The following is a 23,637-nucleotide window of genomic DNA, read 5'->3' as shown; positions in this document are numbered from 1 at the left end:
CCTGACAGCGGCGTGATTGAATGCAGCGTGGGAGGAGAGTTGAGCTCCCCGAGCGTAGTAATTGATTCCAGACTTATATAACTTGCGGATGTATGTATGTATGCACGCGTGGGAACTCTGCAGCGAAATGACCTCAGAGAGCAGCTGGAGACGCACATCTGGCTCGGAGCGACAAATGATCCACCTGCTGCTCCGCCATCTTGTTCTGCGTGTCCTGAAGCTGCTGCCTCCACGAACACCTCCAGTTCACTCAGCCACATTCTTGGCTCCCAACACGCGTGTAGAGAGAGACACACAAAAATTTGCACTTTGGTTTGTGGTGTGTTTGACTGTTTAGTTCATGTTTGTACATGTTTGATGGAAACGAGAGTGTTGAGGAGATGAAGAATTGTCACTTTTCTCTTCTGAACAGCACGTTAGTTAGCTTCTTCGCATGTGACCAACAAAAAGAAACATAAAAAGCCCCCAAAAGTTTTCTTTGGCAGGCTTAGGCGGGTTTATACCCTAACAGTTAGCATTTCAGGTTTTTAGCATGCTAACATACGGTAGCAAAAGCTTCCAAAGTTGTTTGCGACATGCTTGAGGTGTGTTATTGTTAAGATATTTAAAATGTAACCTCAAGCATGCTAGCTTCTTTGCACGCTAGCAGTAAAAAGGAGGGAAAAAAGCCTCCAAAAGTTTCTTTGACGTGCTCGAGGAGTGTTGTTTAGACATTTAGCATATTTGTTTCTTAGCTTTGACTTTTGATATGCTAGCATACTCAGAAAAGTAGGAAATCACACATTTAGTTTTTTCTTTTCTGTTTGAGGCGGGTTTGTTTTTCTCGCTCTGGCCTTGTGATAGAGTTTCAAGTGATTCAGCTGGAACTACTTTACGAAGCGATAACTCCTCCTCTTCCCTTTTAGTGTATAACTACTGTTCCAACAATGGTGGCTGCTCCCACCTCTGCCTGCCGCGCCCCGGCGGCTTCACCTGTCGCTGTCCTGACAACGCTGACGGCCAGTGTGTGGACAGGAACCTGTGAGGACGCAGGCACAGCGACGACAACACTGCTGCTGCTGTTGGTAGATGAAAAACAAAACTCGCTTAACTGAATTCTGGTCTTTTCTACTTTTCCTACTTGAATTGAAGATTTCTACCGCTTTGTAAGAGTTGAGGGGTTTCTCTCTGTGTTTTGTGGCTCTCAGAAATGTCTCAAACTCACCGTATTTATGACGTCACGCCAGATCATTGACTTCATTCCAGTCACCGTTGAACTCAAATTTGATTTGTTTTCAACAAAACTGGACTGAAGTTAGAATGAGAAGAAGCGACCAGACGGAACTCAAATACAGGGAGTTTTTAAAGACAGCGGGTAACATTGAAACACTTTGACCAGGTGAACTGAAAAGGTACTCAACAGTGAATTTCAGGTTGTGTTTTTTTATTGTGTGTGTGTTTTTTTTTTAAGTGCAACTTTGTAGTGTTGGTTTCTTGTAGGTGTGGTTGGTGGTTCGCCATTTTGAATGATCACTGCGAAATACAGTCAGATATAATTCCGATACTAATCTGTCAGATCAGGGCTCCCGCACGGCCACGACAATCGAAACATGGCGGTTTTTAAATGTGTAAATGCGTAATTCTAACAGCTGTTGGACCTCCCTCATTAACGGCACATTTTCTGGACGCTCTGTGCTTTGTTGTGTACACGAATCCCTGATGTAAGATTCTTGTTTACTAGAGCTACGTTGCGGGTATGAACTCGCTCGCCATGTGAATCACTAACAAACTCTTAGCTCGCTAGCTAGTAGCAGCACACACACTGAAACGGGCAAGTTTTGATGAAGACTTGGATCTTTTTTTTTTTTCTTCAGAGGGCCCTGGGTTCAGTACCGCCCACGACAATTTTGATTGGCTCACAAAATAACAAGCCGGTGTTTGAAAGAACGCCAAAATCGCTCTTGATCCTGTTTGTTCCCAACACAGCAAATTCACGGCAGCAGGTTGGTTTCATGTCCAGGATTCTGGTGAGATGTGGTCGGTTTTCATCAAAATCCCTCATGTGGATCGTTGTGCCTTTTTTAAACAGTCAGTTTTACAGACATTTAAAGCATTTATTGGACCTTTTGTGAGTAACTGAACAAGCTAGCGCCGCACTAAGTTATCTTTTCAAACTGAAGTGATGATAGCAAGTCACTGTAGCCTGCAGGAGCCGTGTGCATCATTGGTTTAGCCCCCAGGTTTATGCTAAGGAAGTTAGCATTTTTGGAGTGTGACATGCGAAACTCTGCTTGTTCAGATTTACTTACAAATTGCACCTTTAAACAAGATAATTCCAAAGAATAAGGTTTTTCATGGTAAAGTACATTGCTCTAAATTTAAGCGATGCCTACGGATAAATGTTAGCTTAGCTTAGCATGTTGGGGGGGAGGAAGGGGGTGAACCAGTTGGACCGCCATCGTCACCACTGAGCCAAGTTCAAATAAGGGCTAAATAACTTTGAGACTTACAGAATTTATTGTATTGTTTGTGCTAAAACTCACAATGTATTTTTATATGAACTTGTAAATAATTACCTGATATGCAGACGATATTCTGACTTCTGTCAGTGGTGCTGATGTTGCTTCACGTCTTCGGACGATGATGAAGATGATTACTGTGAAGGTGTGCGCAGGTTGAAGGCTTTTTAGACCAGAACAAAGTTTCCGAAGAGTTAAAAAAAAAGGCTCAACACCTTTGAGCCTGTGTTTAAACAGGAACTGTCTTTCTTGAAAGAGATTTGTGTAATCCTCATATTCCATGGCTACTAATGTTAAAATGAAATTATCTTGTATTAAATAAATGTAATTATTGTTAATTTAAGCTCTGAACTATTCAATTGGAAGTATAAATATTTTTCGATTGATATGAAATTGAACGTGTAAATGACCATGAACATTTTTAAAAGTTTTTATTTGCAGTAATCGGTGCATAATTCAAATGTAAGAGTTGAGGCAAGGTGAATTTGTGCAAGTTTTTTTTTTTGTTTTTGTCCAAATTTTTACAGTTACAATTTGTTTTTTTTCTATTACATTTTGTAACTGAGATAATTTACTTCCACAAAACCTAAAATGTTCAATTTGAAAACATTTTGATCTTGCCACAGACTTTGTTACTGTATATTTTTAATTTTTCATATTTTTTTAAGAGTACAAAACCAGTCTCTCTGTAATCCATTTGTCACAATTTTTTTTTTTTTTTTTGTATGCAAATCTTTTCTTTTTCTTAATTTTCCTGTCACAATTTTTGGCAAATTTACTTGGTTTATTTAAAAAAAAAAAAAAAAAAAAAAACACCCGTCAAAAGGCCAGGAGTAAATTAACTGACGAGTTAGCAAATAAATAAGTTTAAAAAGTTACAAGAAAATGAATTTGCAGGGACAGTAAAGCATCACCCTGTGGGCGTCGTATGAATGATATAAAACTGCTCATTTTCATGAATATTTGTTTAACATCGTTGATCGGGTTCCTCAAACGTCTGGTAAAGTGATCAAAAAGCGCCCGGATTAACGTGCAACACTGCTGCCTGGCGTCATCTTCATCACGTCTGAGGAAGCAGCGGCAATAAAACCTGTTGAAATATTTGAACCCGGCGTGTTGTGTTTCATACGTGGTTCCACAGTGGAAGGATTCGAGGATCAGATCCTCCGCATCAGACACCTGACCCTCTTCTGAACCCTTGAAATGTGAGCCTGGATCTTAACTCGACCCTGAAGCAGAGGCGGGTCGATGCCTCGGTGTGGTCGGGCGTCCTCGGAGAAGAGACGTTTGGTTCACGCCGCTTCCAGTTATTTTAACCTGAAAGGATGACCTAAAAAGAGTTTGGTGGCGAGAGGCTGAGGTCACGCAGGACAGAGGTATTTCTACTTCCTGTTTGTGTGATTGTGTCACGATAGCTTCGGCCAATCAGACGTGTTCAACAAAGCTGCGTGAAGGTTAAAAAAAAAAAAAAAAGCACACTTTTTGGAGACTTTAATGGACTTTTGTAAAGTTCAAACTACAAATATATTTATGTTCCTCAACAGGCCTCACAGCTCACTTTAGCTTTGTTGAGTCCATTAGCAGTGTGCGAGCAGCTGCTGGCATGTGATGGTTGCCACTCTGTTGTCAAACAGAGTCCACACGCATCCGTACAACTCCATCCATCCATCGTCTTCCGCTTATTCCTGTTAAGGGTCGCGGGGGGGGGGGGTGGAGCCTATCCCAGCAGCCCTCAGGTGAGAGGCTGGGTTCACCCTGGACAGCTCACCAGTCCATGGCAGGGCCAACACATAGAGACAGACAACCATTGGCTCTCCCAGCCACGCCTACGGTCAATTTAGAGTCTGGATTAACCTGGTCCCTCTTGATGTCTTTGGACTGTGGAGGAAGCTGGAGTACCAGAGAGAACCCAGCAGGAACAGGGAGAACATGGAGGCTCACACAGAAAGATCCCGTGCTCCAGCCGGGGCTCCACCCACAACCTTCTTGCTGTGAGCACCAACCACTGCACCACCGTGCCGCCTCCATACAGTTTTATTGATTTCCTTTGAGTTCGTCTGCCTTTTAAGTTACAGTGGTTGTTTTGGTGAACTTGACTTGCTGAGCGCTGTATTTTCTGAATATTCTACTCTAAGGTTTTCTTGCAAGCTGAAAGCGAAAAAAACAAACCAAAAAAAAAAAAAAAAAAAAAGCAACTTTAAAATGAGACCTATGAGTTCAGGCTCATCATCAACGTGCAGATCGTTTACGTTCACATGCGGTAGAAAATAGCAGATGAATCTGTTTGTCAGCCTGAGAAAGGAATCAATCGGCGGTTTGGTTTATCAAACCTCAACAAGCATGAAAACTTTTTTTTTTTTTAAAACGTACGGGTTAAAGGAAGCCTTAAAACTGGTGGCAGAGGTGTCGTCTCTCCCGTCTGCCCTGCAGGCCAGCAGTTTATGACGTGTTCATGATAATCCATGTTTATTCATTCGGGAAGTGAAGCCAGCAGAGCGTCAGATTGGTTCTGGTTTGGTTTCGGGAGTTTTTAATGTCTAAACTAATGTAACGTCTCCAGTGGAGCGAGAACGTCCTCAGTCCGACGCTGACACGGCTGACGTTCCGTTCCGGGGGCCTCCAGCGCGTCTCGCTGTGTCGGGGTCAGGACCAGCGCACCAAGACCCGGTCTCCGTCCTCGATGGCGTAAAACTGCAGCGTCTTCAGGTCGCTGTCCATCTCGAACTCCGTCCCCACCACCTGGAGAGACGGGCAGCGACGCGTTCAAAGGTCAGTGGAAAACACAAGAGGTCACACACAGCACGTGATGTCACACGTTTTAGGTCTACAACAAATAAATGTAATTATTATTTAAGTATTAAAACTTATTGGCAGAAATGACATAATAAACTTCCCCAGAAATTTAACCCTTTTCGGGATTATGTTTTTGGAAGTAATCGGCCAACAGCAGACGCATGCTGATGTACTGATGATATCAGCTGATACTCTGGTATCAGGGAGGAAAAGCATCTCTGCTCCTGGGTTCCGGGAGCGGAGCAGCATTTGGCCGCTGCAGCGTCATGGCGGCCGTTACCTTGCTGCTGGTGTAGCTGAGCTTCAGGTCGGCGGCGGGGACCTTCAGCAGCCGGTAGAGGAGCCCCTTCACCTTCTGAACCAGCATGGAGGCTAAAGAGGAGGCCGTGCAGTTAGACTCACACCGTCGGCTCAGACATCCAGAATCACCTCCAAACCTCTGCCTCTTTACCTGGAAGTTTCTTCTCGATTGGCTTCCGTTCGGCGTCATCAGGAAACACAAACGTGATCTCTGGAGGCGACAGAAAAGCTCACTGTTGTGCTTTTATTCTGGAGGGATGTAAATGCACGGGAATGTGACTCAAACCAGATCAGGACTCACTTAACAGCTGGTTTTTAAGCGCAAACGGCTGCACTTTCTTCAGCTCTCCTTCCTCTGGGGTGCCATATTCTGGAAAACAGGGCTGTTTCCATCAGTGACATCATCACTGTGACGTCACTGAATCTGACAGACATGACTTTAAACATCAGGAGCACTTCAACTCAGTGGAGGCGCAACCTCATGTGGGCGGGACTTACTGTCAATGAGGCTCAAGTAACAAGGGTGCTGACAGACGAATTCGGTGCTGGTCTGACTCTGAACCCCCAACTTCAGCCATTCCTCTCCAAACATCTTGAGGTAGTCGAGCTCCGCCCCCCGCCGGTCCTCAGGGCTGATCTGACAGTAACCATGGCAGCAAGCACAACATCATTCTCGTTCATTCTCTCTTTCTCTCTCTCACACACACACCCTCCCACCTTGCTGTTGTTGAGGAAGAGCAGCCGTCCAAGTTTGGCGATAACCATCTGATCCGCTGTTTTGCGGTTTCCATCGCTGCTCAGAAGCCGGTTGCCGCGGCACAAAAGCTCAGCTAGGTTGGACAACTTGGACAACTCGTTCACCACCGACCACTGTGGGGAGGGGACGGGTGGGAGGAGCTTAGTGAAAGAGTTAGGAAGGGTTGAACAAGGAGCCGATGAACGCAGAAACATGAACTGACCTCCGTGATGTTGTTGTCACTGAGGTTGAGTTTCTTCAGCGCGGGGAACATGGCGGTCTGAGACCCTGCAGGGGAAGAAGGTGCAGCCTGTCAGTAACCCAACAGATTTGGCATAAATATTTACATCCTGCACCTCCAAACCTGCCGGTGAAATGAAAGCCATGTTTGCTTTTCAAAGCTCAAATATGTCACCAAAATGAAATCACAGGAAACTTCAGTCAAAGAATTCCCCGCCCACTAGAGGGCGACCTCGGGGAGGGAGCTGGTCCCACATCATCTCTCTGATGGGTAGTGGAGCGTCTCACTGTCCTGCTGCTCTGATTGGTTTGTGCCCTCCCACACGTTGGCGTATTTCCACCAGAGGAGACACGTCTTTGCAGTGGAAGCTCAGTGATGCAGCTGCATGTGAGTGAGTGTCCAGGTGCGACTTTACCTGCAGGAACGTCGTCAAATCGGATGGCGGTCAGTCCAGTGTTGGACAGGTTCAGCTGCTCCAGGCTGCAAACACACAACGCACTTGTGAGAGACGACGGTGGCTACGTTGCTACGGCGATTACAGACACACCCAACACCTTCCCTGTGGAGGAGTTTGTTTTCAGGTTTTTCTGTTACTCCATCTCGTTCTAGTTAACGTTATTTCCCAGGAACGCCTCGGATGAGCTTATTCACATTTGGCACAAACATCCACTGGGACTCGAGGATGAACTGAAGGTGAGCCGGCGTACCTGGGCAGAGCGGCGAGGCTGAGCACGCTGTCCTGCAGGAGAGGGTTCCTGGACAGATTCAGACACTTGAGTGACTTCAGGACGACCTCGGGCCTTTAAAAGACACAGCAGGCGTTAGCGTCAGCAGGCCAGCTGACTGACCTCAGAACAGCACGGGTGGACGGGAGTCACCTCTGCAGCTCAGTAATGTTGTTGTCCTCCACACAAAGATCCTCCAGTTGTGGCCACATGGGGGCGCAATCCAGGATCTGAGCAAGTAGAATCAATGACAACCAAGTTTGCTACCCTATAATTCGACATTATTCAGAAAATCTAGACTCTAAATAACATATAAACAGACTGTGTGTGATCATAAATTCTTTACATAATTTTGTAAAGAGATATTTTTTACAGCCGGAACTTAAAATGTTTTTAAATGTCAAAACTCAGTCAGGACATACGGCTGACATGACTTTACAAGACGAACCTTGAATTGTTCATAGCCTGACCTCGACAATGAAATGGTGAAGGCTGAGCGTGTGTGTGTGTGTGCGTGTGTGTACCTGAGTCCAGGTGAGGTCGCAGCCTATGAGGGAGAGGACTTTGAGGTTGCTGAAGGCCTGGTGGTGAGCTGAGGGGTCAGAGGGCAAACGTAGTCTGTTGTAGCTACAAGGGAACAGAACACAAGGTTGTGTTTGGCTTCTTCCACTAAAACCTCAAGTCAGCTGCAACCAAGGTTCTTCATCCCTGATGAATTCACCTCCACCGCTGAGCGGCTGAGGACGTTTGTCCGCCTGTCGTTTGAACAAACCTTGGGGTGGGGGGGCCGGGAGAGGACATGCACTGTTTTGGGCCAAAATGTTTAAAAGTAGCAACCAAAAAATGCCCCCCTTCCTTTTTAATGTCTGAATTTCTCTTGGCAGATGTTTACACTCCTCAAGTGCTTTTTAATTATTTGCTCAAAGCAAAGTCACATGACCAGTCAGGGAAGAATGTAAAATGACACCAACGGGGTGTCGCTTGATTCGTCGAGTGATATTTGGGAGTTTTCAGGAATGAGCTCATGAGGCCGGTTAACCAGCAGGCACGTCCGCGGGCAGCTCGATCCCCCGAAGCGTCATTCATGTGTGTAGAGGAGCAGACGTGGGGGCTCGGGCAGGTCTACCTGAGCTGAAGCCCCTCCAGCTGCTCCAGCTGCTGGGTGATGGTGGCCACGTCCTCCCAGCAGGACAGCAGAGTCCTGGTCAGGTCCAGCCAGCGCACGTCTGACCGCCACTGTTAAGGTCAACTCAGCAGGTGCAGACATTCAGTGAAGCAAAATAACCCTAACTGCCGGTACGTGATTGGTTACGGAGGCCATTTACTGCTCGATTCAAGAGTGACTTAAAGGACAAATCTGGCGTTTTCCTATCACCCTAAAACATTTCTGGGGACAAACAGCAAGAAACCTGCAACGAGATCCAACAGGACGCTCTCCTCCGTCGCAGCACGTCAAGTAAACGCTCGCGCTTCATATGAGTTGTACGTTGGTGATTGCATCCAAACACGTAAGGGACTCAAGTTTGCTTTCACTCGTTGGCCAGGTTGAATCTGTTTGTACCGCGAGTGAGAACCGACCGGAGAACTGAGGAGCCATCAAATACAAATAAATACTCAGAGACAGTGAGGGTCTCGCGTCTGATTGGCTGACGGACAGAAACTAGTGACTTCTACAGCATCAGGAAGCTTTCCAGGGTACTGGGGGTGGTGTTCCGGATCTCGCCATCAGCACCGGGTCCGTTCACCTCAGAGCGCACCAGCAGGACCGACTGCAGGCTCTCAAAACTGAACGGGGGGGGGGGGGGGGGGGGGAGAGAGAGACAGAGGCTTCAATTTAACACCGAATAAATCAAATTAGCCTTGTTTGAGTGTGCAGGCGACTTTGACAACATCGTTCCTACTTGGTTCACTGCAATGCTGAACACATGACCAGCTGCCTGCAGACGAGCGTCGTGTCAGACTGTACCTGCGCTCCTTGACGCCTCCCCACACGGAGATCACGTCAGTCAGCACCTCCTCCGCCTCACCGTCCATCTGGTACAGCTGTTGCAGGGCGGTCAGGTAGTCGGACCCGAAGCTCACCTTGGCCGGGCGGACAAAAGAGCCTCCTTTCGGGTGTCTAAGAGAAAATATCAAATGTATTAAATTCCTTTGTGATATTTTTACATAAAGCTGCGGATTTTAACTGGATTTTCAATCAGATTGAAAGAAGCTGTTAAAAAAAACAACATGGTTTCAGATTTTCAACTTTCTGAAGTTTATGAGAGGAATCAGGAAGTGTCTCAAAGTCCAAGGGACCCCCGGGACACCGGCCTTAGGAGGCTTCTGCTTTTGTCCTGATGTACGGCAGCGAAGGGATGTGGTATTTTTGTAGCCCAACAGGAAGTTAGCATCTCCACGTGTTCACTCAACAAAAGTCAGTGGAATTATTACACTGGACTTTGTTCAGTGGTTTCATTTCTTTGCATGGAAACGCATCGCCGTCACGCCACAGAAACACGTGGTGATTGTATTGTTATAACAACAGAAGTATCACGTCATTACGGGATATTTTCAACGGTCAAATAATTAAAGTGAACACGGAGAGTGACCTGCATGTGAAGTACTGGACTCCTTCGTGGCTGCCGTCATGCTTGCCTCTCTCGGGCTCGTCCCACTCCACGCCGAGCCACAGGCCTGAAAGACACACGGCATCCCGTCATCATTCTAGCAGCAGCTGCGAGGTCAGGTGAGACCTGGTGACGTAATCCAGCACCCACAAGTCAAAGCAATTAATTTAGCGGCATTTCTGTTGACAAATCGAGCGGAAGAAGAAAATCTATCGAGCAAACTCAAGACGCCACTCCCAAAGATTTAAATGGTTTATTGTTGCAGGGAGTCGTTCGATGAGCAGAGGCTTCACAGTAGAAGTACGAAGAACTTCACTCCAAATCAACACTGAAGCGATGCAGCAAAGTATTTCTGCTCTGTGAGTTGAACTCTGACCTGAAGTCGGCGGCACTGGACCCACATACCGCACCGTGGCCCGCTCCCCGCTGCAGGACACCCGCCTGCCCACCGCATCCACCGGCACCTCCAGCTCGGTCCGGTCCAACACCATCAATTCCTGCTGGCGTGGAGCGACAGCTGGAACCACGGCCAGAATCGACTCGCCTGCCCAAGAGATGAGAAGTAGGAAGAGACCCCAGACCCTTCAGACGTGGTACTCGGTACGTGGAGCGCGTGCAGACCTGCTATTGAAGCTGAGCTGAGAGGGATTCGCTCAGGACAGATGTTACCAGGTGTGCACAAGGACACAGATTACTCCTGTCATCTCATCCTCCCCGTGACATCATTTGGGTGGCTGCATCGTCACTGACATCATCCAATCACAATACTTCGTCTGACTCCATCCACCAGTGAGTCACTGAGAGCAGCAGGCGGAAAAGTTGATTTTCTAAAGATTCCCTGTGTTTTTTTGATAGATTGCGTACCACCACCTGCACTCGAGGTCCAGGTTACCATGGACAACTACATAATACTGTAAAAAAAAAGGCACATGAAAGATCTCTCATCCCTCCCTTCGTCTCCTGATCCCAGTTTCCTCCTGGAATGCTCTCGAAATCTCTGTAGTAACTTTTACTTACTTGATTGTCATTATATTCATCACAGTGCATTATTATGTTGCCAGTAATATGAGTTATACTACATAACATGCATACAAATGAATGCATGAGACTCTCCACCGCCTCTCTCCTACCTCTTCCTCTCGTACTACTTACATGTATACGTGTATTTGTATTCTAAAGTTCTGCCCATCAGCTCCTCGTCCCGCTATTTGATTCTCGATCTTTGGGCACCTGGTAACCCTTCAATTCCAAGGTTTCTGGTGCCCAACAAAGTTTCTCATCTCCTCCTGTCCTATGGAGTCTTTATAATCATCTCTCCCAACAGAGTTCATTGAGGACCAAAACAACTGGAAACATTAAACACTCGAACAAAACCCAACTCCGTTACTGACCTGCTCGGTTCCAAGGTGTGGCGGTCAGTTAGCTTTTGTGCTTGTTAGCTGCTGCTGCTGCTGCTGCTGCTTCCGACGCGCCCTGAAATTACAGCCGTGTTGCGGGATCAGCGAGTCACCCGTCTACATTACTGGCTCCTCTAAGGTCTGTCTCCCTCAAAATGTTGACAAAATGTCTCCTTTCCTATTTGGACCTCACTTCAGTACGTCCCTCAGGTTATGCTAGCAACCAAAACATTTCTCCACCCTGGGACATCGGGGAGGGGGGACACTTTTAGACGGCGCACATTTTCTAGTAATATATTCCCCATAAAACTCTTGATAAATACAGCCAAAGGGGTTTAATTGCATTTTACAAAAGACGTTTGTCACGTGTCTTTTATTCCAGACCAGGGTATTTACAATGAGCTTTAAATACATCGAGGATTATATGTAGGAACCATTGGACGACTGATGTCATGTTTCCTAAGGGAAATAATTCGCAGTAGGACAGCCACAGAAGGAAAACAACGTGCGGAAACCGCTGTGTTTTTACAGTTTTAACACGCACGAATGCTAATTATACCAGCTGCAGTTTACATCAGTATTTAATTCTACAACATTTCCCGCCCAGCCTCGGAGAGACGCGGGAAACAACCGGAAGGAACCATGAAGAAGAAACTTCGTCAGAGGTTTGTTTACACCTGAATATTCCCTCACGTGGATGTGAATGAGGGGACACTGGTCATTTCCATGGCCGTAGGAATCGATGCTTGTGAGAAACCCTCTTTGTAACGTAATAAATAATCACCTTTACCCTCGGCTGTGACGTAATACACCAACGTAAGAAGCACATGATGGAAGCTAACGATTTAAAACTTTGAGATTATCCTGAGACTCACGATGGTGATGTTCCATACAGAGCAGCACAGAGAAGCATCCTCACTTGTAAATTTATTTGGTAAATTGCCAAATGAATGCATCATAGTACCTTACATTACCCGGACTGCATTGTTCAATTTTGTTATTCGAGCCATTTATTGATTTGTGGCGCAGGCTGTGGATGGTAGTGACCAGGCTACACCTGTGTCCTATTTGTAACTCCAGGAAGTCAAATGGAGGAATTTCAGGTCTTCCTGTATTTCATTGGTCGATAATGAACGGTTAACTTTGGCACAGTCACTCTTAAACCGCGACATTGTGGACCGCAACACCTCCAACAAGCTGTTATGTTGTTTGACTTGACTCTGTCTTCAGTGGGGACACGTCTCCAGGGCAAAAGCCAGCTGACTACATGGTGGGTCAGGTGTCAGGAAGTTTGTTCCCGAAGAACTCTGCAGCATCTGGATCTCTGTCAGCGTTATTCAGCTGTGCTGCCACGCCGGCTGCGGAGGTCTTGTTTCAGCCGGCTCCGAAGGTAACGCCACCACACGTTCAGATTTTGCCTCAAACACAAACTTACAGGAGGAGAATGTGAACTTGTGGGGCTCCCAGCACGAATGGGAGTAAAAGAAAGGCGATGAATTCCATGTCCCCCAGTGCTGCTGTTTTAATGGGTCCAGTTTAATGGCCCATAAGAAGGATGAACCTCATTGGGCTCAGACCCTCGGGTATTCAGGGCACAAGTAGGGAAATCTCAGCGGGCGCAACATGAGGAAATAGATGTGAGCATCAACCAAACATCCCAGTTTAGAGGGAGAGGAGGAGGATGATGATGATGTAAGAGAGTGAGTCACCCAGCGAGGACCACTGATGCCGCCTGAGGGCTCATCAGCCCTGATGAGTTAACTTGCTTTGTGTGTTTGTTGTTGTTGATATCTTGGCAGCCGGTTCAGAAAAGCAAAGAAGGTCCAGAAACAAAAGAAACTCCAGAGGTCAAAGGTCAACCTGGCCAGAAGAAAAAGAAGCTGCCGCCTAAGGAAAAATCAGCTGCCGAGCTGCAGCTGGAGAACAGGTGAGGAACCGGTCATCGATTGATTAGCTCATTAGAACAGATGTATTATTTTGGTAACAAGAATCGTGGAATGCAGCAGTATTGGTAGCCACTACCAGATGGTCACTATGCTACTTCCTGTCTCATGTTAAATGTTGCCGTTGGCACTCTGGTCTTCTCTCAGGGAGAGCGGTTTACAGAACGCAGATGATGATGAGCAAACACAGGGGCCGACAAAGAGGAAGAAGAGGAAAGTGCCGGAGCCAGGAGGAGAGAAGGACGTGGAGCACTGGGTGATGAAGAGGCAGAAGCTGCGAGGCAGGAAAGAGGAGGAGGCAGCCAAGGACAAGAGGACAGTGTTTGTCGGCAACCTGCCGGCCAGCTGCACCCAGAAGGTATCGCCACGTCTGCCTCCTCCCGCAGGAAATGTCTGATCAGCACAGGAAGTGACGGCTAAATGTTTTCTTGTGGTTTCTTCCTCAGACCCTGCGGAGTCTCTTCAGAGATAAAGGATCCATCGAGTCCATCCGCTTTCGTTCGATGGTAAAAACATGCACACAAACACCTGTCACGTATCGCCGTCTCTGCCTCTGGTCACAGGTGGAACATTTCCCGCTCTGATTTATTTCCATCCATCCATTTTCTACCGCTAAGGGTTGCGGGGGGTGGGGGGAGGGTGGAGCCTATCCAGCAGCAAGAGGTGGGGTTCACCCTGGACAGGTCACCAGTCCATGGCAGGACCAACACATATAGACAGACAACCATTGGCTCTCCCAGTCACACCGACGGTCAATTTAGAGTCTGGATTAACCTGGTCCCTCTTGATGTCTTTGGACTGTGGAGGAAGCTGGAGTACCAGAGAGAACCCAGCAGGAACAGGGAGAACATGGAGACTCACCCAGAGAGATCCCGTGTTGGAGCCGGGGCTCCACCCACAACCTTCTTGCTGTGAGGCGACAGTGCTGACCACCGCACCACTGTGCCGCCGCTCTGATTTATTTGCGCCATTTAATTCAAGTGAAATGTAGGCATTGAAACTCCTACAGCAGACGCAGGCCAGTGGCCAGAAGAGGAACTGCAGCCACATCAGTCATGTGACACGTGTGTTTTCTTTGTCGGCTGCAGGTCAGAGAGGATCTGTCCATGTCGCGCAAAGTTGCCGCTATCAAGTAAGTTTCTGTCAAGATGTCCCCATCTCCTCGGTTTTTAACGCTGCTCGTTTCGCCACTTGTCATCAACTTGTATTTTTACAGGCAGTCTCATAGACACCGTGGTCAGGTTGTTAAATGAAGAATTTTAGTTTTTCATGTTGGTTTCCTGGCACAATCGACCAATCGTGAGCCCGCCCTTTTTTCTTGTTCCTCCAGTCACAACAGTTGTCAGGGTCTAGCCTGGTAAGAGGGCGGGTGTAGGATTGGTTTATTCAACATTTATAATTGTATTTTGATATGAATCACTTGAATATTTATCAGGCCTTTTTAAGGACCTTCTATGTTTTCTTTGACTTTAAACTGCAGTTTCCTCCTAACAGACGCAAAGCTCATCCAAAGAAGCAAAGCATCAACGCCTACGTCGTGTTTAAAAACGAGGAAGGGGTCACCAAGGCGCTGGAGAGGTCAGCCGTCGACAGCGAGCTTGAATTTTATTGACACGAGCGTGCGACTGCTAACACGTCCTTCCTTGTTTTCTGGCAGGAACGGCGAGGAGATCGAGAAAGACTTCTTCATCCGAGTGGACAGGGTGACTGGTAGCGTATCGGTAAGTTGTCTGTCAGATTCAGCGCTCGTGATCGGTGGCGAGCTGGTGTCTGATGCGTTCTCCTTGTCTTGCAGCAGCACGACCACAAACGTTCGGTGTTTGTGGGGAACTTGCCGTTCGGTGAGTCGCCCTGCAGTGTTGACGCACGTGACCGACTGGTAAAGGTGCTGCTAACGCTGCGTGTGTGTTTTTGCAGAGTTAAACGAACTGGCATTCCGGCGGCATTTCGAAGAATGCGGCCACGTTGAGGCGGTGCGACTGGTGCGAGACCAGAACTCTGGACTGGGGAAAGGGTTTGGTTACGTCCTGTTTGAGGTACAATTCTGGTTAATATGTGGATTTGTGATCAGAATTTCCTCCCGTAATTTTTCGGGTCAACTCCAGACATGACTTGAATATGTCCCAGGAGGAGTCTGAGCCTGCTTTAAAGCGAAAAGATCAACTCTTCAGAATAAGACTCCAAGCAGCTCGAACAAAACCAGAATAGCAGTTAAGTGTTGCTGCTTTTATTTTGAAGGCAAGATCCCTGCAGTGGCTTAGCAAATAGTCACCTTGGTACTTGTTTACTCTTCGGATTACTTGAGTTTGTGAAAGTATTTTTTTCGCCAAATATATTTATAACAAGTAATTAACCAACAAATGTGCGCCCATCTCATCTGGAGGAGAGGAAGTGGGTCTGAATCCGTTTCTTTCTGCTGATTACAGCTGAAGTAATCCTGTTACTCCTGTCCAGATGTGTAGATGTCACAAATACCCATCAGGCTTTGCTCCTTGTCTGCAAGACAAGATTGAGGGTTTAACGTGCAGGAACAAACTTCTGCATGAGAACATTTCTTGTTGCCGCCGTGTGGAAGCAGATGGCTTTTGAACCTCCTCATCATTTTCAGCTTTTTAACTTTGAGCTGTTGGTGGGTTTTGCAGAGCGCCGACTCAGTCCAGCTGGCGTTACAACTGGACGGCTCCAAACTGGAGGGCCGGTCCATCAGGGTGAAGAGGTCAGTCAAGAAGGAGAAGCTGAACAAGAGCGAAGGCCGAAGCACGGTGAAGAGTCCAGCGACGGCGAAGGGCACCGGAGGAAGAGGCTTCAAACCTCAGAAGAAGTTCTCTGCAAAGCAGCAAACGCAGAGCAAAAGCTTCAAAGGAGAGATGGCGGCTCCGGGCAAAAAGACGAAGAAGAAGAAGAAGCTGAAGCCAAACAAGGCGTTTCACATCTGACAGGACTAATCTGATCTCTGGTTGTCACTTCCTGTCTACAGCGCAGGAAATGACATGTTTGGAGTCAGATAACGAGTTGTCTGGATAAATCTGAGAATCGGTGCGGTTTTGACGACTCACAGGAAGTGCATCATGTTTGGATACAACTGGGGAGGGACTTTGTGTTTTTAAAGCGGCAGGTTGTGAAGATCAAACCTTAAAGGGATAGTTCACCCAAAAATGACACTCAGTCTTCGCTTGCGCGCCCACGTGCTGCTGGGGGGGGTCGGCTGACATTTGGAATCCACCAATCACTGCTGGAGTTCAGTGACATGAGGTGCGGTTTCCCTCAAACAGTGACGTGACAGTGAAGGGTGACCAGTATTTAAATGTTAAAAAACCCCGACGTAATCATAAAATACTGCTTCTCCGAAGCGATTCAATCGTCCCGAAGCCTCAGAGTTGTACTGAACGACCCGACTGATGCACGGGAGGACGAAGCCGGGCCGCCGCGTGGAGGCCTGTTGTGGTCCGATGGACTCCGTTGTTTTGATCCCTTTGACAGTCGGTCTCCCTTCACCTTAGTTGTTTGGGAGATGATATCAGCAGTGATTGGCGGGCTGATAAACGTCACCTGACCTCCAACCAGCAAGAGGAAGAGTAGAGAGTGAATTGTGATTTTTGTGGGGGGGGGGGGGGGGGGGGGGGGGGTTGAACTATTACTGTAACTGCAAGAACCAGGAAGCCATAAATTGTTCATCCTTAAACTAGAATGTTGGTTCATGGAGCGAATTCCCCTCCCAGGTCGGTTGGTGAGTTTTGATCGGTGGAACCTTCCGTTGTCAACAAATGAAAGCTTCTTTGAACGTCACGTTTCCAGGAGAACGTGAACACAGGCGCCATCACAGTGTTGGAGTCGCTTTGTCTTATTGGTCTTCAGGAGGCTCCTGTTATTCACTGACGAGGCCCTCAAAGCTCCTCAGCAAGATGAGAAATTGTTTGAATTTGAAGCTTTTCAAAAGCGTTTGAACAAGGAATCTGACAGCGTCACTCATCTGACCTGGAAACACGGACAAGAACCAGGCCTCAGGTCGGGTCGCGGCCGGTTCACTCTCCTGGGTCGTGAGTGATGGATCTGAGGAGCGCTGGACGTGAGCCGACCTGGACGAGAGCCTCTGGCCTAACAGAAGAACCCGACAGGCATTAGGCTGGACGTTAGAGAAGCTGGAAAACCAACACGTGGAAAGATGGGGGGGGGGGGGGGCTGAAAGGTTTAGCAACAATGAAAAAAGACAAATGCGCAGGAAAAAAATATTTATTGATGGAAAAAAAATGTTAAAACAAATTTTTACCAGACTGTTAAAAGAAAATCATGAATGTGAAAGGAAGCAGTCGCTACAAGAAAAATCAGACAAAACTTTAATGAAATATATGATAAACTAGGACATCGACAAGAAACAAGACTGAAAAAACTTTCCCAAGTCGTAAAATGAGGTGGAAAACTGAGTAGCAACAAAGCGAAGTGATGTTCTGTGTCAGACCAGTGACGCTGAGCAGATTTGAGGCGTTCCGTGCCTGTGAAACGTGAGCACCTGCACTCCGGCCGCACGTTGAGGAACGTTGGTTCCTCTGCTTCATGAAATAAAACTCCAACACCGTTCATTCACATTTTATTTGTCCTAAAGAGGCTCGTCCTCATTAGAACCAACAAAACATTTCACTTTTAAAAAGTGTTTCTGGGTCTAGAACAGAGACGACAGATGAAGAAAATAAATACTTATGAAGTCCAGAAGTTTCCTGTACGACTGATGACCACGAAGACAGCTGGCACAAACCCTACCAAGTCAGCTGGTACACAGAGAGGACGGGCGCCGAAACATCTCCAGGCCTTCTGGTCATCACACTCCAATACCCCAAAACGGGTAGTTTTAAGTTAAAAAAAAAAAAAAGAAGCAAACACTACTGTCATGACTACACCAGGAATAGAAAACAAATTCCCTTTGACGTGTCGATGGAAGTGATGGACAGTTTCCTCCTCATTCTATATCGTCCTCGCTCAGACTCTGGGCGCTCACGATGCGCTGCAGGACAGGAGCAGAACAAACAGTTACTGATTTACACTCAAATCATGCTAGCAACAAGACCAGCGTTCCTCTGGTCTACCGCCACGTTCATGCTGGGGGCCGCTCAGACGCTAACGTGTCATCTCATGTTATAGTGGCGGTAAGGGTTCTGTAACTCTTTCTCTGGTGCATCATGGAGCTGCAGGCGGCTTGAATGCTAGTTAGCTTAGCTGCGATGAATGCTAAAAGCTGGGAAGCGGTAGAGAAAGACAACTCAAGCTCATTTTTCTTTGCGTGCATTAGAAGAGTGAGTTGTGTTGAACGTCACGAGTTATTTACTTTCCTGACAACTTCATTATTATTCATTTTTTTCTATTTGAAGGGAACTGTAGCATGATGCAACTTCTCAGGATCAACTAAGTCTGATTCAGAGACTGTTAAAAGAAAGAGTCCACTTTGACCCGGGTTGGTGGGCGGAGTTTGTACCTGGCTGATGGTGGGCAGTTTGGTGAGCAGCATCTGGAAGACGGGCGGCGGCAGAGTCTGCTGCAGCACCTGCAGCAGCTGCTGAGGCTGACCGCACACGGCGATGGCGTTGGTCAGGTGGTCCACTCCTTTCTCGTAGTCTCCTGTGGATCACAAACCCATGAGTTTGTGGATGATAAAGACATTTAGGCTGGGAGAGAGAAGGAGGCGTTACCTTGTGACAGTAGCTCCTCCCCCAGCTGGATCTCCTCCAGGAAGAACTTCTGCACCGCCTCGGCGTCCTTCAGGTCCGGCAGCTGTGAAACACACCAGGGTCACAGGGTCACAATGCTCACCGACAAGAAGTCAGCTTATCATCCGTCTCTGCAGCGTGCTAACAGGAATCCTGCAGCAGGAATGAAGAGCCCCTCCATAGGGGGCTACCAGGGGTCCTTGAGGACCCTCAACAAAATTAGGAACTTCATTTAAATGCCGGGTGTTAATGACCTTCTACTAAGTAATTCTGGTAAACAGGAATATACTTTTATTGTGTTTCAAATCAACAAGTGAAGGATGAACACAGCGAGAGGAGAACAGGGAATCCCTGCAGTGGCGAGAGAGGAAGATGTGACCCGACTGGCGCTACAGCAGCGACTCAGCAGGCAGACGCACACGCCGACACTCACCTTGGCGAGGCCGGCTCTCTCTTTGGCCACCTTCTGCTTCCTTCTCCCTGAAACACAGACAGGCTTCATGACCTCCAGCTGTAGCTCCACCCAAATTTCTGTTTGTCCACAACCTGACGTTCGGGAGAGTTTTACTTCCACCAGAAGGTGGCGGTAAAATCCCTAAAAGCTGTTTGCCAAACCACAGATTCAATAACATTCAAACAGTTCCAGTATTAAACAGTGTTTTTGCTTGATGTTCACCAGCTTTTGGAACCGAAGTCTCGCCGCAGTATCGAGGTCCCGCCCACTTGATGATGAGCGGCTGCAGCGCAACTCATTTATTTACCTTCTTACACCAATGAGAAGGCTGCGGGTGCCACGGCGAATGCCAGTAATTCACTCCATCAGCTGTCAATCATGACATCACCCCTCCTTTTTACAGCACAAGCTGAAGATATTTTATTCCACGACATCAAATATGCCAGGAAACACCACACTCGGGATTTTTGGTGTTTTTTTAAGTGGCAGCTGCTAACGGGCCTGTAAGAGACCGCAGTGGTTCTTGGTGATGCTTAAGTCTGTGGCGCCGTTCCTTCGAAGACTAACATGAGCTTTGGATTTCTAACCAATTTATGTGGCGAGGATCGTCAAAGTGGCGCTCACTGGTGAAGACGATCTTGCTGCACCAAACGCGTCAGTCTCATCCACTTCTTCACCACAGGGAGGATTTTTCCGTAATAATCCAGAATCCGTGGACTGTGGTGCAGGGAACCATGGAGATGCTGGTGCCCCATCCCCCTGGTGGTCTCCTACCTGGCAGACTAAACAAACGCTCCAAAAGAAGAAACTCCTTCCAATGAACCTCTGAACCAGATTGGGGGAATTCCAGCTCCTGACTCTCTTCTATAACAGTAATCTCCTGATGGCTGGAGGCCCGGCTGGCAGTGTTGTGTAAACTCTTATATCACACAGCCGCTTCGTGAACGAGTCTCTGTCCCGTTCTTTATGTGTTCCACGTCGCAGTCAGTTGAACAACAGGAAGGACAGCGATTTGTTAAATGCTTAGACGCCATTTCAGAGGCTTGATCCTCATCAGTTGTCAAACTTGGGAGGAACCACTGAGAGTGGAGCTGCCTGAAGCGGCGCTCACACGCCATAGCTCGTCCACCAAGAGCAGAAATCAAAATTTAAAAAAATTTAAAATTACTTTTCAATCATTTTACTGCACATCACTATTTCTACTGTTTTGTTTTTGAGAGATACTAATATTCTCAATATAATTCCGATTATGTTCTCTCTGTTCGATCAGGGGCAGAAGAACTACATGGAACATCACATTTGTGATACATGTGAACATTTAATAACACCATGATTTTAGTAAATCCTGCATTCATTGTGTGCCTTTTTTTTTGGTAAACATTTTGATGAGATGTGAGATATCATGTTGAGCTTCAGTGAGACAACTGGCGGGGAAGAAATGACATTCAACCAAGCCTGGATCCAGGATTCTTAACAGTCAAGACCAGTCGGGGAGACAAGGAAAAGTTGTGTCAGCCTCCTCTGACTGGTGCGATTGGGCTCGTGAATTAGTAGCCGAAAGAAGCCGAACAGCTTTCGGAGTCGCAAGTGGTCGCGAATCTTAACCTACCTGCTCGGTGAGTGGTAGTTTTTAGGATGCCGGTTCTGGAATGTCATATATCTAAACGGAGTTCGGCGCGAGAGCGTAGGGAGCGCGTTCACTACCTTCTAGCTTCGTTACTGTGACAAGCTAATCAGCTAAAACTAATCCCACCCGAACCGGACCGGACCTGAATGGACTGAACCTCGGCTCCCACCCAGGCCTGGTGAAGGTGAGAATGAAGAGGAAGGAGGTCAACACTCACGTTCTCGCAGCCTGTTCTTGAAGTTGGGGTCACTCCGTCGTTTCCTGTCGAAATAGACGCAGTAACCGACGACAAGAGCTCCGCAGATACCCGCCGCGATCGCGCTCGCCTTCCCGCCCATCATAGCTCCCGGAGCCCGATCCTTCGGTGGAGGATTTCGTTATTATACACCGCTTTTCCTCGGCTAGATGGATTGTATCAGAAGGCTGTTGGAGCGGCGGAGACGGGAAGGACCCAAAGAAGGCCCCCGCCGTTGACAAGTTTTCCGTCTGTGCCGCGCCTGACAGAAAATAAACCATTATTTTCACACACAAAAAAGTAAATAAGATGGCAAACGAGTGTTTGAAGGCTGTGCTTTCTGCTGTTTTGTCTAAATAAAAAAATATAACAAGGATTTAGCCTCGACGTTTGATGAAGAGATGCTATAATATTAGCTTTGTTTACATTATTACTCCAGTTTCTCGGAGGTAAGTGTGACTGATGGTTGGCCATCAACTCATTTACAGTTCACCCGTAAACGCCAGTGAAGATAATGTGAGGAATTTATAGAAGCCTTGGACACACAGGCAGGCGACAAAGAAACATGAACATGAATCGTGATAATCTTATCATGAACAATGTATCGCGATTTTATCGTGAGGTAATAATACCTAGCCCTACTTGGTATAGGTTTTAAACACATATTGTTTTATTTCATTATCTGTTTTGTTTTGTTGGTTTTTTGGCAGACTCGTCCTGTCAGCTGGAGTGCCACACTGACACAGAGTATGTCAGCAGGCTGCTCAACCATTGAGAACCTGCTGACATACACTGTGTCAGTGTGGCACTCCAGCTGCACTGAAGCTGACAGGAAGAGTCTGCAGAGAGTGACCAACACAGCACAAAAGATCATCGGGTGCCCCCTGCCTGACCGAACCACCATCTACACCTCAGGCAGCCTGAACAAAGCCGAGAACATCATCAAGGACAGCACTCATCCCGCGTTCCACCTATTCAACCTGTTGCCCTCTGCCAGGCGCTACAGGTCCATCCCAGCAAAGACAAACAGACTCAGGGACAGCTTCTTTCCCAAAGCTGTCACCATGCTCAACGCAAGCCTGCACTAAGGAACTGAAGCGCCTCCGCACAATTACCGGCACTATCTTTTCTTTTCCACCACCAAATCTGCCAGCCTCCTACACAAAACCAGCTCGGGATGAAGACTGAACTGTATCAGTACCTCTAAATGTTTTGCACTATCACCAGGACTGTTCTGCCATGTTTGCACTGCAAATGCTAAGTCACCTCAATCTGTTGATGACACAGCCACCTTGATCTGGTACTGTCATGTGCCTGTGCACCTGGATGCACCACAGCACCACCTAAAGCTGCTATCCACTCCCACATGTACCCACAGTGGGACTCGCACAAGCCTGTTTACAGTTGTACAGTCTATGTATACGTCTTATGTGTATAAGTATATGTCCTTATGTCTTTGCAGAGTCTATGTACAGTTATGTCAGTATTAGTCCTATAGTAGGTGTAGTAGTGTAAATATGTGTCTATGTATATTTTTCTATTTATATGTGCACATCCTAAGGAGCAGCGTTGCATCTCATTGTACCTGGGATAATGACAATAAAGGCATTCCATTCTGTTGTATTCTATAATTTAAACCAGTTTCTTACCAGTCTTTAAGTGTGTAGTTAAATTCGTTTTTTATGATATCATGTGTGATGGTCTCATATTACTTCCTTTTCTTTTTTTAACACAATAGTCTACACTTGTGTCATATTATTGTCTGTTTTTTTTGTTTCTCATATTAGTTCCACAGTGACATATTTGACTCTTGATACGCTGATACGATGATGATGATGATGATGAAGATGATGATGATGATGATGACGGAGACAAAGACCTAACAGAGATGAAATATTCTGTGGTTCAAATTCATGTGGAGACATCAGGTCACCATTGTTACGTCATCAGACCCAAGCTATCGGTGAGGTTCGTGCAGGTGAGCGCGGCTCAAGGGGGGGAACTGCGGCTGGAGCAGGCAGTGGCGGCGGTTGGTCGGCAGGGGTAGCTGTTGTTCCAGCACAGCGCCCCCCACCCCCTCCCCCTCTGCAGTCCTGCATCCTGAAGACTGGAATGTTTTCAACAGTTGCAGCATGAATGAATGAAGGAAAAACACCTCTGGGTGGTGAACACGTTATGAGCAGCTGCAGCACCGGGAGGCTGTCACTCCTCAGGCGTGTCATCATCCAGCGTCCTGAGGGATCGATTGCACCTACATGACGGTCTGTCACCACGTGTCTCAGGTGACCTCTTGTGATGGGATCCCTCTGTAACATGTTGATACCGCGTGTGTTTGTGTGTGTGTGTGTGTGTGTGTGTGTGTGGGTGAGAACATGGTGACATA

The 23,637-nt window shown here is 47.2% G+C and overlaps 4 protein-coding genes across 9 annotated transcripts in view; 2 read left to right on the top strand and 2 right to left on the bottom strand.

The window, feature by feature from the left end:
• LOC147257904 (nidogen-1-like) overlaps nucleotides 1-3,638 on the top strand; it is a 31,295-nt gene extending 27,657 nt beyond the window's left edge. For all 5 annotated transcript variants that reach the window (XM_086212135.1, XM_086212131.1, XM_086212132.1 and 2 more), the window contains one exon: nucleotides 906-3,638. In XM_086212135.1, the coding sequence (XP_086068261.1) occupies nucleotides 906-1,024 (119 nt within the window). In that variant the 3' untranslated portion in view covers nucleotides 1,025-3,638. The remainder of the gene's footprint in view (nucleotides 1-905) is intronic.
• A 350-nt stretch (nucleotides 3,639-3,988) lies between these two features.
• On the bottom strand, nucleotides 3,989-11,589 carry tbce (tubulin folding cofactor E). Its single transcript, XM_086212128.1, has 17 exons — nucleotides 11,294-11,589; nucleotides 10,279-10,446; nucleotides 9,885-9,969; nucleotides 9,260-9,412; nucleotides 8,993-9,078; nucleotides 8,420-8,519; nucleotides 7,818-7,920; nucleotides 7,447-7,523; nucleotides 7,276-7,368; nucleotides 6,984-7,048; nucleotides 6,551-6,615; nucleotides 6,309-6,461; nucleotides 6,090-6,228; nucleotides 5,893-5,961; nucleotides 5,743-5,802; nucleotides 5,572-5,663; nucleotides 3,989-5,237 (listed from the first exon to the last, which is right to left on the bottom strand). Exons 2-17 carry the CDS (start codon nucleotides 10,391-10,393, stop codon nucleotides 5,142-5,144), a joined length of 1,551 nt encoding a protein of 516 aa, XP_086068254.1. The 5' UTR covers nucleotides 10,394-10,446; nucleotides 11,294-11,589; the 3' UTR covers nucleotides 3,989-5,141.
• Nucleotides 11,359-16,847, top strand: rbm34 (RNA binding motif protein 34). Of its 2 annotated transcripts, XM_086212129.1 has the most exons (12): nucleotides 11,359-11,438; nucleotides 11,907-11,964; nucleotides 12,530-12,689; nucleotides 13,099-13,226; nucleotides 13,390-13,600; nucleotides 13,689-13,748; nucleotides 14,331-14,374; nucleotides 14,737-14,820; nucleotides 14,900-14,963; nucleotides 15,038-15,083; nucleotides 15,160-15,278; nucleotides 15,885-16,847. In XM_086212129.1, the coding sequence occupies exons 2-12, from the start codon at nucleotides 11,942-11,944 to the stop codon at nucleotides 16,176-16,178; spliced, it is 1,233 nt and encodes a 410-aa protein (XP_086068255.1). In that variant the 5' UTR covers nucleotides 11,359-11,438; nucleotides 11,907-11,941; the 3' UTR covers nucleotides 16,179-16,847. The 2 variants fall into 2 exon arrangements, with proteins under 2 accessions (XP_086068255.1, XP_086068256.1); XM_086212130.1 differs by lacking the exon at nucleotides 11,359-11,438 and having other exon boundaries at nucleotides 11,752-11,964; nucleotides 15,041-15,083.
• A 609-nt stretch (nucleotides 16,848-17,456) lies between these two features.
• On the bottom strand, nucleotides 17,457-21,485 carry tomm20b (translocase of outer mitochondrial membrane 20b). The gene is made up of 5 exons (XM_086212127.1): nucleotides 21,237-21,485; nucleotides 19,372-19,418; nucleotides 18,921-19,002; nucleotides 18,707-18,849; nucleotides 17,457-18,238 (listed from the first exon to the last, which is right to left on the bottom strand). Exons 1-5 carry the CDS (start codon nucleotides 21,358-21,360, stop codon nucleotides 18,194-18,196), a joined length of 441 nt encoding a protein of 146 aa, XP_086068253.1. The 5' UTR covers nucleotides 21,361-21,485; the 3' UTR covers nucleotides 17,457-18,193.
• Between the last annotated feature and the right edge of the window lie 2,152 nt (nucleotides 21,486-23,637).

The sequence above is a fragment of the Aulostomus chinensis genome, chromosome 8 (genome assembly GCF_037954235.1).
Source record: "Aulostomus chinensis isolate RoL2024-O1b breed Wild chromosome 8, RoL_Achi_v1.0, whole genome shotgun sequence".
Classification (NCBI taxonomy): Eukaryota; Metazoa; Chordata; class Actinopteri; order Syngnathiformes; family Aulostomidae; genus Aulostomus; species Aulostomus chinensis.
Note: the sequence above shows the minus strand (reverse complement) of the source record. Positions and strands in the feature narration are given on the sequence as shown.

Coding starts and splice junctions, on each gene's coding strand:
- tbce (XM_086212128.1), bottom strand. CDS start 10,393: ATGGTGTTGGACCGGACCGAGCTGGAGGTGCCGGTGGATGCGGTGGGC. Junction 7,524..7,817: donor GCGACCTCACCTGGACTCAG/GTACACACACGC, acceptor CTACTTGCTCAG/ATCCTGGATTGCGCCCCCAT. Junction 5,664..5,742: donor AATCGAGAAGAAACTTCCAG/GTAAAGAGGCAG, acceptor CCTCCTCTTTAG/CCTCCATGCTGGTTCAGAAG.
- rbm34 (XM_086212129.1), top strand. CDS start 11,942: ATGAAGAAGAAACTTCGTCAGAG. Junction 13,749..14,330: donor CCATCCGCTTTCGTTCGATG/GTAAAAACATGC, acceptor TGTCGGCTGCAG/GTCAGAGAGGATCTGTCCAT. Junction 14,375..14,736: donor CGCAAAGTTGCCGCTATCAA/GTAAGTTTCTGT, acceptor TCCTCCTAACAG/ACGCAAAGCTCATCCAAAGA.
- tomm20b (XM_086212127.1), bottom strand. CDS start 21,360: ATGATGGGCGGGAAGGCGAGCGCGATCGCGGCGGGTATCTGCGGAGCT. Junction 19,003..19,371: donor AGAGAGCCGGCCTCGCCAAG/GTGAGTGTCGGC, acceptor TGTGTTTCACAG/CTGCCGGACCTGAAGGACGC. Junction 18,239..18,706: donor AACTGCCCACCATCAGCCAG/GTACAAACTCCG, acceptor CCTGTCCTGCAG/CGCATCGTGAGCGCCCAGAG.